Here is a 15,897-nt window from a genome sequence, read left to right as displayed (position 1 = left end):
ACCATCAAGAACAGATTTCCTATTCCTCGTATTGATGATATCTTGGATAAGCTTGATGGCTCAGCTTGCTTTAGCAGACTTGATTTGAAGAGTGGTTATCACCAGATACGCGTGGTGCCACAAGATGTCCATAAGACTGCATTCAGGACAGCCTTCGGATTATATGAATTCTTGGTAATGCCTTTTGGTCTCACCAATGCTCCTGCTACTTTTAATCGTATGATGGATAGGATATTCCGACCCCATCGCAAGTTTACAGGAGTCTTCTTTGATGATATCTTGGTTTTCTCCAAGAATGAGCAGGAACACAGAACTCACTTGGTCACAGTGTTCGAAGAGTTGCGGAAGCATAAACTTTTCGTCAATGCCAAGAAAAGTGAGTTTTTCCTTTCAGAGATTCATTATCTGGGACATATTGTATCCAAAGATGGAGTTACAATGGATCCTGCAAAGATCGAGACTATTCGGAATTGGCCCGAATTGCAAAACGTACATCAAGTACGTAGTTTTCTGGGATTATGTTCGTATTACAGGCGTTTCATAAGGCATTTTGCTATGATTGCCACTCCTCTACATGATCTCACGAAAAAGAAAACTGTTTTCAAATGGACTTCAAAGGAACAGGATGCTTTCTTGCAGCTCAAGCATGCGATCATATGTGGTCCAGTATTGATTGTTCCTGACTTGCACAAGTCATTCGTGGTTGAATGTGATGCTTGTGGTGATTGCATAGGAGCTGTCCTAAATCAAGAAGGGCATGCAGTTGCATACGAGAGCCGTCGTTTGCATGATGCTGAGCTTCATATGGATATCTATGAGAAAGAGCTCTTGGCTGTAATTCACGCCTTAAAGATTTGGAAACATTATCTTCTTGGGGCTGAATTTGTGGTCAAGACAGATCATCAAAGCTTGAGATACTTTCTATCTCAAACCAAGCTTTCAGAGAAGCAAATGAGAATGGCAAATTTTCTTTCCATGTTTCATTTTCAGATTGTGCATACTCCAGGAAAGAAAAATCTGGTGGCCGATGCACTATCTAGGAGGCCTTATATTGCTGCAGTCTCAGTGGCCTCTCATGGAGATCTATCTGCTATGAGAGATTTGTATCATTTGGATGCTGATTTTTGCCATGTATGGACTGATTTGATGGCTGGTCATTCACATGCCTCTTATGTAACACTAGTGGTCAATCGCTACGGTCCTGTGCTTTCACTGGACTCCGCAGAGAGCACCACACTGGTGTTCCGAGACCACGCACAGACAGGCGCTCTCGTACTAACGCCTGGCTCTCCCGATCTCAGCACCTTTGGACCGAGGTTCGCCCATATAGCTTGGACAACCCGGCACCGAACGGGTGTAGGCCGAGCAGGACGAATCTTTTACCAGATTTAAACATTAAATGCTTTACTCAAATCTGAAAATCACTTACTTGTAGTTGGTTGATAAAAGACCAAAACTTGCGGAATGATGAAGTCTTCCAGGTGATACGGAGTCTCCTTGTAGAACACCAATGGAGATAGGATGTACCTCCTTTGTAAGGGAAAACAAGCAGCACCTATTTGCCAATTTACTGCCGCCTGTAAGAGCATGTAAGAGGGTCTTGGCTGCAACCAGTAACACTTGGGTGTAGACTGCGTAGCCCGCCTGTAGGAGTGAAGGTGGTGTAGGCGCAGCCACCAGGGAATACAGTCGTAGCAGAGGGTACAGAAAGTACACAGTCTGCAGCAAGTAGGTACAGAAGGTACACAGCCAGAGAGTACAGTCGTAGCAGAGGGTACAGAAGATGCGACCTGAACTGGGGGCAGCCGCCTGTGTGGAAGGTACCACAGCCTGCAGGAAAAAACAAGCGCAAGGAGAGTGCAGCCGCCTGTAGTTGCAGCCCCTGGGAAGGGTAGCCGCCTGCAGGGCAGTAGCAGCCAGCAGCAACAAGCTCAATCGCCTGTAGAGGGGCAGGTACAGCAGCAGGCGTAGGAAACTCCAGCCGCCAGGAAGTTACGAAAGGTGATGAAGCAACGCCAGGAAGAAGCGATCATGTTCCACGCTTGAAGGAAGGCCCTTTTTTAATAAAATTAATGTGAAGGTACAACTCAAGACTTCCACGCTTGCATGAAAGGGGACATGGAAGTCAAAGAAGGTGATTGGGTATTGCTGAAATTTGAGAAGGCTAGGCTTCGGAAGAGGCCAGGACGAGAAGGATCATATCCTAAGCTTTCTCCTCGCTATTATGGACCCTTCAAGGTGATTCACAGAATCAATGAAGTGTCCTACAGGCTTGCTTTACCTAGTCATTGGAAGATTCACAATGCTTTTCACGTGAGTCTATTTCGGAAATATGTGGGGCCAGATCCTGATGAGCCTGTCACAGAAGATCCGCCAGAAATTGAAGAGCTTGAGGAGATCCTCCAGCCAGAACAGATTGTTTTTCACAAGGAGAGAAAGCTACCTGCAGGAAAGCTTTCCAGGAGATACCTTGTGAAGTTTAAAAATTATTTGCCTATTGATGCCAAATGGGTAAATGAGGATTACTTTGCAGATTATCCGCAATTGTTGCAGGCATATCTTGAGGCTTTTAAGTTGAGGTCAACTCTTTAGAAGCCCGGGGGGATGTCACCAATTGGCCGACCATTTGGTCCATTCCCACATTTTTGCGTCTCGTTCACTTGAGGCCAGGCCAGTGTCTCGTGTGAAGAGGCCAGTATTTTGCTGACATGGACGGGAGCCAGACTGGTGCCACCCGTGTGTTAGCAGGATGGTGTCGTATGGACGGGAGCCAGATCAGTGCCACCCGTGTATGACCTGGACTGTGTTCGATCCATGGGACTGTCACGCCATGGAAGAGCCAGTATTCGTGCCGTGTTTTACCTATGGGACTGTCACACCTAGGGAAACTCGTGCCTGGAACTGTGTCTTACCTATGGGACTGTCACTCCATAGGAAGACCAGGTTTTTATGTTTTATGTCGAGCCAGTTTTGTGCCGACAGATATTTTGTACATGTTCCATGAACGGGAGATATGTCCATGTTACTTTTTGCACATGCACACATATTTTGTATGTTTGAAACTGTTTTCGCATGACATGTATTCGTGTGTTTGCCTGCCTGACGTGTTACTTACTGAGCGGGGACGCCTGCCAGTGAGTCGTGAAGTGTGCCCTGTATTCTGACGAGTTTCAGTGCATGTGAACAGGTGGTAAGTATATGGTACATGTTGTTTAATGTTATTAAATTCTAACCCTTTGATTTATAAGGTTAGGGGTCCACACTTATTTAAAAGTGGGCACCCCCTTTGGGCACCCACTTTGGGGCCAAGGTGGGGAGCCTCACTTTTAAGTGAGTGTGGGGGTGGGCATGGTCACCTACCCCCACTAGACCCCCACATGCATGCGTAGAATCTCTAAGGTTATCTTCACTTCATTATTTTATTTAATATGGCTCTCCATCAAGCGTAAACATCATCCCATCGCTTCCTTCTCACGTAGACAACCGGCGACCATCTTTTCTCTTTGGCGTTGATTTTTCATCAACCGGCGCTGGCTGCTCTTCCGGCTGGCGACTAGCTTGCTGCAGGCGGCTCTTATAATCTGCACCTCTACGCTGCTGCTCTGAGGCGTGGACTATCTACAGGCGGCTGACCCTGTTGCTGCTGCGCCTTGTCCCCGGGCGACTGTTGAAATCTGCAGAACAGGCTGCGCTTACCATTCCTTCAGGCGGCTGCTTTTGCTTTCAGACGTGGGCCAGCCATCTTCACAGGGCACTGCTACGTATGTGCTGCTACAGGCGTTCCTTTTCTCACAGGCGGCTGTACAGCTGATCGCTTCCCTTCCACACAGGCTGCGTTACATCCCCAGGAGGCTGCCTCCATATGGTGCTGCCCTTGTAGGCGCTTGTGTGCTCACATGCTGTGGCCTCTCCTTCCTTGCAAGTGGGTATTCCTCCTTTCACGGCAAGCGGCTGTGTCCTTTTTGGCGGTACATTATCTCCACGGGTATTCTACAAGGAGGACTTCGCATCACCTGAGAGGCTTCATCATTCCACAAGTCTTGGTCTTTATCAACCAACTACAAGTAAGTGATTTTCAGATTTGAGTAAAGCATTTAATGTTTAAAATCTGGTAAAAGATTCGTCCCGCTCGGCCTACACCCGTTCGGTGCCGGGTTGTCCAAGCTATATGGGCGAACCTCGGTCCAAAGGTGCTGAGATCGGGAGAGCCAGGCGTTAGTACGAGAGCGCCTGTCTGTGCGTGGTCTCGGAACACCAGTGTGGTGCTCTCCGCGGAGTCCAGTGAAAGCACAGGACCGTAGTGATTGGACCACACTAGTGGTCGTTCTCCTCCGAGTTTTTCTACATCGAAATTCGAGCTATTTGTTTAGTACTGTTTTCATATGTACATGGACATCATCTGGTTCTCAGAACCCATGGAGCATTGTATTCTTTAAATACTCCCAATAAATATATCATATATTGAGGGGGGGGGGGTCGGCCCGTTCCGGCCCCAGTGCTGGTGTCCATCTTTCCATTTCTGTTCATTTAAATTTCAAGTTGTTTTAAGTTGTCCATTTCATATTTGTGGTTTTAAAGTTGTGCTATTAAACGTGTAGGTGTCCAACTGAGTCTTTCCCACTTGACGGGATCGGTTTCAGAGCCCAAGCTTTTGTGATGGCTGCTCCGACTTCTCTTCATATGTTCTCTGAGTCTGCAAAGTTGGATGGTTCCAACTACACCTTGTGGAAGGTGAAGGTGAAATCGGCCTTGCGTGGCGTGGATCTTTGGGATTGGCTTGTCAATGCCACCCCTCCCATTCTTGCTTCTGGTGGTGTGACTCAGGCACACATTGATATTTGGCAGGCGAATGATCGTCGTGTTTTCTCCTTTCTGATGTTGAACTATCAGGATTCTGTTCTCTCTCATGTGCGTACAGCAGATGCTGCACATGAAGTTTGGAAGGCTTTTGCGGATCTTTACGAGATTAAGTCTCCAGGCCGGATTTTGGCGTTGGAAAAGCAACTTATGAACTTATCAGTTTCTTCCTTTCCATCTTTATCTGCTTTCATCTCGAAGATGAAAGATCTCCGGGACGAGCTTGCTGTTTGTGGCAAGGACATCAACAGAGGACATGGCTATTCGGCTTCTCTTCAAGCTTCCAGAGAGGTTTGGTGCATATTTTCAGTCTCTTGTTTCTTCTCCTCGTCCTGTTCCAGTTACTTGGAAGGAAGTTCTCCCCTCCGTTATGCAGATTGAGTCTCGCTTTGAACTGGCACCTCTGGTGGCCCTGATGGAGCTTTGGCAGCGCGAGATAAAGGGAAGAATCAACAAAAGAAAGGGAAAGGGGGTTCTGACAAGAACTCCAAGGATAAAGACAACAACAAATCTTCTAAAAACAAGGACATTGAATGTCATTATTGTGGCAAGAAGGGTCATAAATCGCCCAAATGTCACAAGAAGAAGCGGGATGAAGTAGCAAAGAACTCTTCCTCTATAGCGGTGTCTCAAACCAAGAAGGATGATGGCATTCTTCTATTAGCAGGTACTCGTCTTATACTTGCTCTTGTGACTTCTCAGTCACGATCGTGGATTGTGGATAGCGGTGCTACTGCTTACATGACACCCCATCGAGATTGGTTCCAGGACTTCACTGCTAGGTCAGGCGAGATCACTTTGGGTGATTCTTCTTCCGTACATATTCCAGATTTGGCTTTTAACCTTTTGTCAGTGAGTGCTCTTACAGCTCAGGATGCAGAGGTAATCTTCTCTCGTTATGAGATTACCATTCATGATAAGGCGATTGGTAGCATCTTGGCTCAGGGAGTCCACGATAGTGGTTTGTACAAGTTGACCGTTCTGCTTTCTTCTGGTGCTTCTTCTGCTCTTTGGCATGGTCAGTTTGGCCATTTGAGCTATCAACTTCTACAGCGAGCTTCGAACGATGGGTTGGTTGAGGGTTTACCGACCATCAAGGCTCCATCTTCTACTTGTTCCTCTTGTTTACAGGGGAAGCAACACCGAGCCGCCTTTCCGAAGGAGGCGACACACAAATCTTCGACATCACTTACTCTCATTCATGCAAACTTATGTGGTCCTATGAGTACCGCGTCTTTGAGTAAGGCGTTGTACATGCTCGTGATGGATGATTTTTCCAGATATACTTGGGTTTTCTTTCTGAAGACCAAGGATGAGGCTTTTCAGCACTTCTGTGATTGGAGAGTTGAGGTGGAAAAAGAGACCGATCGCTCGGTCAAGGCTCTCAAGACCGACGGAGGGAGTGAGTTTACATCCCAGGAGTTTTAGCAATATTGCAAGACCCATGGCATTCGGAGACAGCTTACTGCAGCATATACTCCATCACAGAATAGAGTTGCAGAGAGGAAGAATAGGACCATTATGGACATGGCCCGTGCTATGCTTGAGAAATCTTCATTACCTCGATGTTTCTGGGCTGAGGCGGCTTCCACTGTTGTCTACATTCAGAACAGGTCTCCTACTGCTGCTCTTCCAGATAAAACTCCATATGAGGCTTTCCATGGTGAGAAGCCCTCCGTTGTTCATTTCCGGATATTTGGGTGTTCGGCGTATGTTCATGTGCCTAAGGAGCATTGCTCCAAGTTGGACTCGAAGTCTCAGCACATGACTTTTCTCGGATACAGCACTGTGTCCACGGCATATCGGCTTTATGATCCTCAGGCCGGCAAAGTTGTTGTGAGCCGTGATGTGGTGTTCGACGAGACTCCTACATCTTCAGAGGGGGGTGGTGAGCTTCTTCCTTCACCTCCGTCTCCGCCTCCTCCTCCTCCTCCCTCTGCTTCTGTTTCACCTCCAGCTGTGAATTCTCAGTCAGATGATGATAACTTTGCTCCTCCTCCAGCGAGTTCTAGCATATCTGTGCCTGGATGGTATTATCAGACAGTTCGTGATTCTGGGTTATGTGAGCTTCCTTCTACTCCTCCGCTTGGTTCTCTCCGGCGATCTTCCAGAGTTACAAGGAAACAAATTCATGAGGGCAACATGTTTGTTAACTATGCTCTTATGTCCTTTATCATTAATGGTCCTTCTGATCCCACTTCTATGGACGAGGCTCTTTCACATGAGCCTTGGCGTTGTGCTATGCAGGCAGAGCTGGATGCTATCGAACGGAATGGCACTTGGATTTTGGTGCCTCGACCACTGCAACGTAAGGTGATTGGTGTGCGTTGGATCTTCAAATCGAAGTTCCGAGCTGATGGCAGCTTGGACAAGCACAAGGCGAGGTGGTTGCCAAGGGTTATGCTCAGCGCCTTGGAGTCGACTTCGATGAGACCTTTGCTCCGATGGCCCGATGACTACCATTCGCACTGTTCTTACTCTTGCACGACACCATAGATGGCCCGTTTTCCAAATGGACGTCAAGTCGGCTTTCCTGAATGGAGAGCTTACACAAGAGGTTTATGTTGATCAGCTGGAGAGATTTGTTGTTCTAGGCAAACAGGATCATGTGTACCGATTGAAGAAAGCTTTATATAGTCTGAAGCAAGCTCTGCGGACTTAGTACCAGCGGATTGATGAGTTCTTTCAGAAGGTCAGCCCACGCCGTTCTCATGCAAATTCGAGCCTTTATATCCTCCTTGAGAGAGGGTTGATTGTTATCATTGTGGTCTATGTTGATGACCTCATCTTTACAGGTTCTTATTCTATGAGGATCCGTTCAGTCATGGATGCTTTGGAGACAGAGTTTGAGATGACAGATCTTGGCCTTCTGCATTATTTTCTCGGCTTTGAGATTTGGCAAACCTCAAATGGCATTTTTTCTCTTAGCAGAAGTACACACGCGAGATTCTTGACAGATTTCACATGACTGGATGCAGACCAGTATCTTCTCCTATGGATACTAGTGAGAAGCTTTCTCTACTTGATGCTTCTCCAAGGATTGATCAGGGACAGTATCGGGTTCTCGTCGGCTGTTTGGTTTGATTGACCTACTCCCGATTGGACATATGTTTCGCAGTCTGTTTATTGAGCTCTTTCTCATCCAAACCCCGTCAGCAACATTGGCGGTGTGCTCTCAGAGTTCTTCAATACTTGCGTGGCACTCTGGACTTTGGCATCTTCTATGGCCAAGGATGCACTCTTGTTGGATGGTCTGATTCAAATTGGGCTGGAGATCCAGATACTCGGCGTTCGACCACTAGTTGTGTTTTTACACTCAGGTCTGGAGCCATTTCATGGAGCAGTAAAAAGCAGCCTACTGTGGCGCTTTCCTCTACAGAGGCAGAGTACCGTGCGGTTTGTTATGCTGCATGTGAAGCGATTTGGTTGCGGAGATTATTGGAGGAGCTTGGCTATCCTCCTACCGGATCTACTCTTCTTTGGTGTGACAATCAGAGTTGTGTCGCCATCGCCAAGAACCCTGTGTTTCATGCTCATACGAAACATATTGAGATACAGTATCACTATGTTCGTGAACGTGTTCTTGCTGGAGATTTGCGTTTGGAGTATCGTCCTTCAGCGGCAAATGCTGCAGATTTGTTCACCAAGCTAATTTCTCAGGTTTCCTTGGCTCCTCATCTTCAGCTTCTCAGAGTTTGTTCAGCATCTGGTGCTGAGAGGGGGTGTTAGCACATTCATCCCCAGTTTCTATCCATTTCTGGTGTCCTATCCATTTTTGGTGTCCTTCTGGTTCCTTTTGCATGGCCCTTGATTATGGACTGGCCACCCCTATTTTACATATTTTTCTCGGATTTTTCCCAGTCGGCCAGCTACTTTTCTCCAATCGGCCAGCTTATTTAGCTCCAGTCGGCCAGCACTACCCACCTATAAATAGGTAGGTTGGCCTCTCACCTTTTCATCTAGTCTTGTATATCTTTTGCTCCCTCACTTATGAGACTGCTTGTGTCTCTTACTTGGGACTGTATTGCTTCAGTATACTCAGCATAGTTGCTCCATATCTCTCTCTCTTGCACTCTCTATTCAGCACACTCTAGTGCTCTTTTGCTTCCGCTCTGTGCACTCTTTCAGCCATCCCCAACATTCCCGAGCCTAAAAATGCCCATTTCCTATGACTATGATCGGTTGTCCATTGCTCAATTAGAGCAATTGGTATTTTGTCGTTGCAACCTCCGTCTAATTGAGCAAGTGGGCAATCCCATCGAGTCTCGCTAAGTCAATGTCGATAAAATCAACATTGAGACAATGAAAGAAGTCCCAAAGATTTCTCAAGAAGAGCGTGACATTTATACCATGCTTTATGAGGAGGTCACCGCCGCAGCAGCACATGTTATGTCATGCGCATGACAGAAGGGGATTGGGTCTATTTACGCATCATGAAACAAAGATTGAAACAAGTGGGTAAACGTTGTCCCAAGCTTTCATTCTGTAGTTTTGGACCTTTCCCAATAGTTAAAAAGATAAGTGATGTCTCCATGAAGTTAAAATTGCCTAACAGTTGGACGATGCATGATGTTTTCCATGTTTCTTGGTAAAACCATATGTTGGACCAGAAGTTCTTGATGTTTCAGATGAACAGCAACCATACGTGGTAGACGAAGCCAAAGTCATCGAGCCTGAGCAGATCCTTCTTCATCGTTGGAAGCATGGTTCCGGTAAACGCATAGGTCAGTTCTATACGAAGTTCCGAGATCGAGGTACCCACGAAGCCGTTTGGCTAGACGAAGAGTTCTTTCAAGAGTACCCCCAATTGTTGGCGGACTACTTGGAAGCCATGAACCTACCGCCAAGCTAAGCAGGAGGGAATGTCACATGCACTCTGCACTGTAGTGCATGGTGACAAGATGACTCGTCATCATCAGCGCAACATTGTACAGTATTAGCACCTTTTAGGATGATATTTGTCGTACGTCGTGACCCCATTGTAATTCTTAGTCCAAGATAAGTCAAGCACAAGCTACGTAGGTCATTCTCAGCCTTAGACAGTCAGTCAGTCAATCCAAGTCCCTTAACCCACTTGAAGAGATGCATTCATGCATGTAGAGTCAGTAGAAACCTTAGAGTTTGCATCAGGACATCTAGACCATTGCAGAAGCCTTCAAATATCATCTAGTATTTATTACAATTTATCTGGCATTTTTTCCATAATTTCCAGCATGTAATATCATTTATTTATCATGCATCAGTCGTGGAGAATAAAATAGCTACAGTCCGCCAGCCCTTCAGCCAACCGACTAGCACCTAGCACTCATATAAATAAGCTTGCTTTAGCACCTTTCATTCATTCATATCATAATTCTGTCAGAATGCACAGCGAAAATGAAGACAACTGCTGTAGAGAGTAATACGCAAATGCAAGAGAAAGAAGCTAGTGTAACTCTGCTATATACACCAAAGAAATCCCGGAATATACAATGAACAGTGTGGGGAGACAAGGGGCCATTTTATATGGCCCCAGGCTACTGGTCGGCCAGCACAAAACAGGCCAACAGCAACCCACGACCTGTTCCAACCCAGTCGGCCAGCATATCTTCAGTCGGCCAGGACAGAACACCAAGTCGGGGAGCAGAGTCCAGTCGGCCAACATCTGATACAGCCGACAGGCACAAAACAGCCTCCCACACAAGTTAAAAATGGAAAAAATACATGGAAGTGAGGAAAAAATGGGGACACACCAAAACTGGGTGGGCACCCCCACAACAGAGACCCTGACATAGTGTACAGACAGGAGATGACTGCTAACACCCCCTCTCAGTTCCTGGATGTGGAACCAACCCCAATGAGTTGGAGTGCCATTGGAGCATAGCCTGAGGTAGAGACTTCGTGAAGAGGTCCGCCGCATTGTCCTCCGTCGAACAATAAAGAAGCAAGATGTCACTAGCCAAGATCTTCTCACGGACAGAGTGATTGTATCTCTATGTGCTTGGTCCGGGCATGGAAGACCGGGTTCCGAGCAATAGCGATACAACTCTGATTATCGCACCGGATGACCGTGGGCTCCTTTTATGGAAACCCAATCTTGCCAAGCAACCTCCACAGCCACACAACCTTGGTACTCTGCCTCTGTTGATGACAAGGCAATAGTCGGCTGCCTCTTGCTGCTCCATAAAACCGCTCCTGGCTACAACCAACACCACCCCAACTCAAAAATTACCCCTACTATATTGCCATTCAAGTTGCCAATGGCCCTCATTGAAGCCCAGTCAATTGCATGTGTCATCGTGATTCTGTAGTCTATGAAACCATGATCGTGATTACAACATCACCAATCATGATGCCATGTCACCAATCGCAATCGTGCCATGTCACCAAGTATTCTTGTGTAATCACGGTTGTGTTTTCCCCACCACATCAACACAATCAAGGATAACATCATTTTATCATGCTTGTAGTGTTTGAAAAATATAGAATCACATAGTATTTTCCATCGTGAATTTAGTTTGTGCAAGCACGGTAGTGATCACCACATCATCATCAACCTACGGAGTTGGAATTCCTCTCCACCTAATCAGGGAAAAACTGTAGCCTGATGTGGATCTCCTCGTGTCTGGATCTCCTCCCCAATTTGAGTGTTACGACCCTGTGTTTTTCCCTCTGGACAACAAGCAGGTGGGCACGGGCACAAGCACGGGCACGGGATGGACAGTGTGAACAGGCATCAGTTAGATATGAAAAGGAAACTCATATGTGTGGCCAGCCCAAGTGTGAAAGGGGACAAAAGGGAGTTTTGAGTTTATAAGGTTTTTACACCTTAGATGACTTAAATATTATTACTTTTATGGGCATGCGTTTTTGATATGTTGCTTTTGGCATTTTTTAGAAAAGCGAATCGCCTCCTTATAAAAAGGCGAAAGGTGGCGCATGGAGTATAGCAGATCCCCTTGATCGAGATCTGGCACGTGGTATACACAGGTGCTGCTGCGCGTATGTGTGGTACAGGCGGCTGCGTGTACGTGTGAAACAGGTGAGCGCTGCTGTGCGCATGGGCTACAGCCAGGCAGGCTGCAGCCAGCAAGGGGCGCTAGGCAGGCTGCGCATGAGCTACAGCCAAGCAGGCTGCAGCCAGCAGAGGGCGCCAAACGGGCTGCGCATATGGGCTACAGCCAGCAGAGGGCGACCAGGCGGGCAACAACGGGCAGCTAGGAGGACTGCGTTGGTCTTCTTCCCTCTCTTGTGAAAAGTGGCGCAGAACTGAAGGAGGCAGGTTGGACTGCAGGGGCGGGCTAGCCAGCAGAGAGCGCAAGGTTGAACTACGCTTTCTCTCTCACTTGCGAGGGGCCGAGCTGCAGCACTCACAATCTCTCCCTCTCTCTCTTGCTTTGGAAGGCGGTGGCGAGCTGGGCAGCTGAAGTGCAGAACTGCAGGCAGCTCTGGACAGCGAACAGGCTTTTCCGACGACTCCTCTCGGTGGTGGAAGGCGGCTGCAGGAGAGGAAGCGCACAAGGCGACTGGTGGGCTGGATGGAAGCACAAGGGCTGGACTGCTCTCTCCCTCTTTGAGTTTGAATGACTGTCATCATCCCTTGATTGCTCTGGGATTCCAACTTTGTCATACTTCTTCCCTGGCAACTTAACTAAGTCTCATGTTTAACTCCACTCCATGACTGTGCATCTATTCCAATGTTGTTCCCTTGCATGGATACCCTTGTCCCTTAACGCACTGATGACTTATGACTGAGGTTGATCATGGCACCTAATTGAGGTTGCACCTTCTGTTCCCAAAAAGCCACTGAGATACTCCTTTGAGGACCTAACTTCCATGGGCTAAATGCTGAGGATTCACCTAATGCATGCCTGACCTTCCTGATGCTTCTTAATTGCTTGCTTGGACCTATACACCCCTTATGACAATGCCCTTGAGAACTGGGACAATGTCCTTGTGGTGCAAGTACGACGCCCCTCGGGTGGAGGTTGGTCCTCACGCCATGAAGGTAGGGTGGGTGTGGCTACTAGTCAAGGCATGACTACTAGTCCACATATGGAAATGTTGCATATTCTGATGTGAAGCTATGGGAGCATATTCTGATGTGAAGCTATGGGACCTGCAATGCTTGGTGATGTGGTTGCACCTAATGCTCTGATGCTTCAACAAGCCTTCTTTAAAATAAACGGGAGTCAGATAAGTTCATCACTTTTTCTATTTTATTTTTGCACTTCCATATTATTTTGCTTAGTTCTTCTACAATGGCAACCTATCCTTTTGTTGAGAGATGTAATCACGGTGTTGTGTGTATGTGGGAAAGCACCCTAAAGGTGCAAGATATTGTGGCAAGATAAGAATGCCACATGTAATATTGAATGGTGTGTGAGTGTTGACCAAAAGAGTGGAAAAGGAGTTGCCACATGGATGATGATGTGTAAAATTGGATAAGGCTAGAGGGCCTATATCATGGTATGGTTCATTGTGATATGCAAAGAATAGAACTTGTGTTGAGTGTGCAATCTCTCTCTCTCTCTCTCTTATGGAGTTCTTAGTGTGGTTTAATCCACCTTAATTATGCTGCTTAATCCAATGTGACATAGCGAAAGCCTTCATGTCTTAATCACAACCCTTAAGCACTCTATAGGAACCTTAATGCAAAATGCATGAGAAGAGAGAGAGACACACTGGTTTTCACTATATGTATTATGTACATAGAAAAGGTTACATGTATGCTTGGCCATAGGCCTTCCCAAAAGAGCTACTGACTACCTATGACCAATATATATAGTATATACCTAGATGAATCCAAGAACATGCCCAAATTCACCTTTTAGGAGCGTGCATATTATATACTCATGGTCGTCAACCCACAAGACTATATAACTATCAACTCCATTATGCATAGTATGGACTAGATACTACGACATCCCCACCAACATCATCAGTGCCCAATAGTGGGTGTAGAACTCTGTATCAAGATATGCTCTCACACACGCCCTCCACACACACATAAGAGCATATATTCACACACAGCCCTTCGTACTGAGTTTCTGTCAAACCTCCGAAGATTGGTCAAACCTATGACCAATCTCCAAAAGGGCGAGAGATGAAATGATGCAAAAGATGCCACTTCTATATATATGATAATTTGTTGCTGGTCGGCCACCTTCTATTACTATCGGCCTATATTTAATCCCACGACTCAATAAAATGTCAAAAAATGTTATCACTTCACACATGTGGTCATAACTGCTACCAACTGGCAATGAGATGCTGCCGACTCTGCTTAGATGTTGCCGAATGGATGCTACATGTCCTAAATGCACCTAAAGTTGCCTAATGAGGAATTTAGGTCTGGGATTAGCCATGACACTGCCTTGTGCATGTGACATATCGCATGGATGGCGGTCCGAGCATGGTGTGCGAGTGCCGATCATGGTGTCGCAAAGTATCTAAGGCAATGTGCCAATTTTCATTATTAATTAACACCATATTTTGGCCTGGCCGAGCATTACATTTGTAGTGGCAATTTATATTCCATGGTTAGCACATTGTAGATGTGTAGGAGATTGACATATTTTTTGTAAAGGTAGTGCACAAGGCACTAAAGTTTATTTTTGTAAAAGAAGACTATTGTGAGTCTTCTTCTTTGTTTTTACACTTCATTTCTATTTTGCTGATTTGTTCGTAGGTCGAGACTCGTTTCACAATCCCACTCCGTGTGTATATTCTTCTCAAAGTTTTGGAGGCAAGAATTATGAATGAAATGTATCCTTGAAGTCCATCCAATCGGTGGAAGCTTTTCCTAAAAGCTTATGCCAACATACCGAAGCTTGAATTTATTTGAGAAATCCTCACCAACAAATGTAATCTCAAACTCTAAAATAAAACCGATGCCTTTTATACATCAAACTCACCACGGTAATCTTCGAATTTGATGTTGTTCTCACCAGGTTTGCAAACCTTCACCATGGTACCAATTGATGCTTCTCTTTACCTAAACGGAAAGGAGAGGACACATGCAAAGCATATACCACAGTCCACGCAGCATGCTCATGCACAATGCAATTGTATTCCAAGCATTGTACACTTGTAATCCAACTCCTCGAGCATGAAACCTTGCCTAGGGGGCCAGCCAAGTGACTCACTCATTATTCATAAGATTCACCACATAATTATCCATACTCGTGCGGCTAATTAGCCAAATTGGTGACATCATGTGCATGAAAAGATGTGCCCCCAACTGGGTGCCTAGAAGTGGCCATTGTAGTGTGTCCTGACTCCTAAGCCTTAAATGACCTAAAGTGTCCATTGCCCACTTTTATAAGGTTATTACTAATTCCATTGGACTACATGGGGTTCAAACATAACTAACTCTTAATCCTAGACTCTAACCTTGACTTTGATTGGCTATCTGGGCACCCAACCATGGGTTTGGTAAGTGTCTGGGCGACCTCGTACATCATTTACAACTTGCAAGTGAGTTACTTCAGCAGATATTGAATGTGTGTTCCCTTGGCCCTAAGTTAGGTACGCAAGAAGATATATGTTTTATAAGTTTTGATGTAAAGCTAGTGCTCCGGGCAGAGTCTCACCGAGTGCATGTCAAGCTTTGTATTTGATTCCATTGTGGAATAAAGTTCCCAATGTAGTGTATAGCACACATGACACAACACACATACACATAGAAATGTAGCCGCGTCCATGCTCCTTTTGTATCATGTGTTTGTCTTGCTTTTTCCCGGCTATCTTTGTTAGTGCTTTGGACTCCAGGACAGGAGTTGCCTAGAGAGACCAAAGTTCAAAAGCATCAAGGCTAAACCAAGGTTAAAAGGAGTTTCCTATTACAAGGATGCACCATCATTGGCTGTATCAACCAAACTGTTAAGATGAGAAGAAGAGTTATGTGATAATAATTGCAATCGTATGGTTATATTATAACTTCTAAAAGAGTACATGAAAAGCTAGTAGCTCACCTTAGGGTGGTCATCTAAGACCGAGAGAGGAATTCCAAGTGAGGCTGCTTGCTCTGCTGTTCGCTGCGAAAAAGTACAGCACAAC

At 46.0% G+C, this 15,897-nt stretch overlaps 1 protein-coding gene across 1 annotated transcript in view; it reads right to left on the bottom strand.

The window, feature by feature from the left end:
- The window catches only part of LOC147627403 (putative ribose-5-phosphate isomerase 3, chloroplastic), a 29,555-nt gene that overhangs the window by 12,219 nt on the left and 1,439 nt on the right, over positions 1-15,897 (bottom strand). The window contains exon 5 of the mRNA XM_086816044.1: positions 15,813-15,875. Within this exon, the coding sequence (XP_086672170.1) occupies positions 15,813-15,875 (63 nt within the window). The remainder of the gene's footprint in view (positions 1-15,812; positions 15,876-15,897) is intronic.

The sequence above is a fragment of the Cibotium barometz genome, chromosome 21 (genome assembly GCF_041138505.1).
Source record: "Cibotium barometz isolate CiBa-2024 chromosome 21, ASM4113850v1, whole genome shotgun sequence".
Lineage (NCBI taxonomy): Eukaryota > Viridiplantae > Streptophyta > Polypodiopsida > Cyatheales > Cibotiaceae > Cibotium > Cibotium barometz.
The sequence above is the reverse complement of the archived record's forward strand: the minus strand, read 5'-3'. Positions and strand labels throughout refer to the sequence as shown.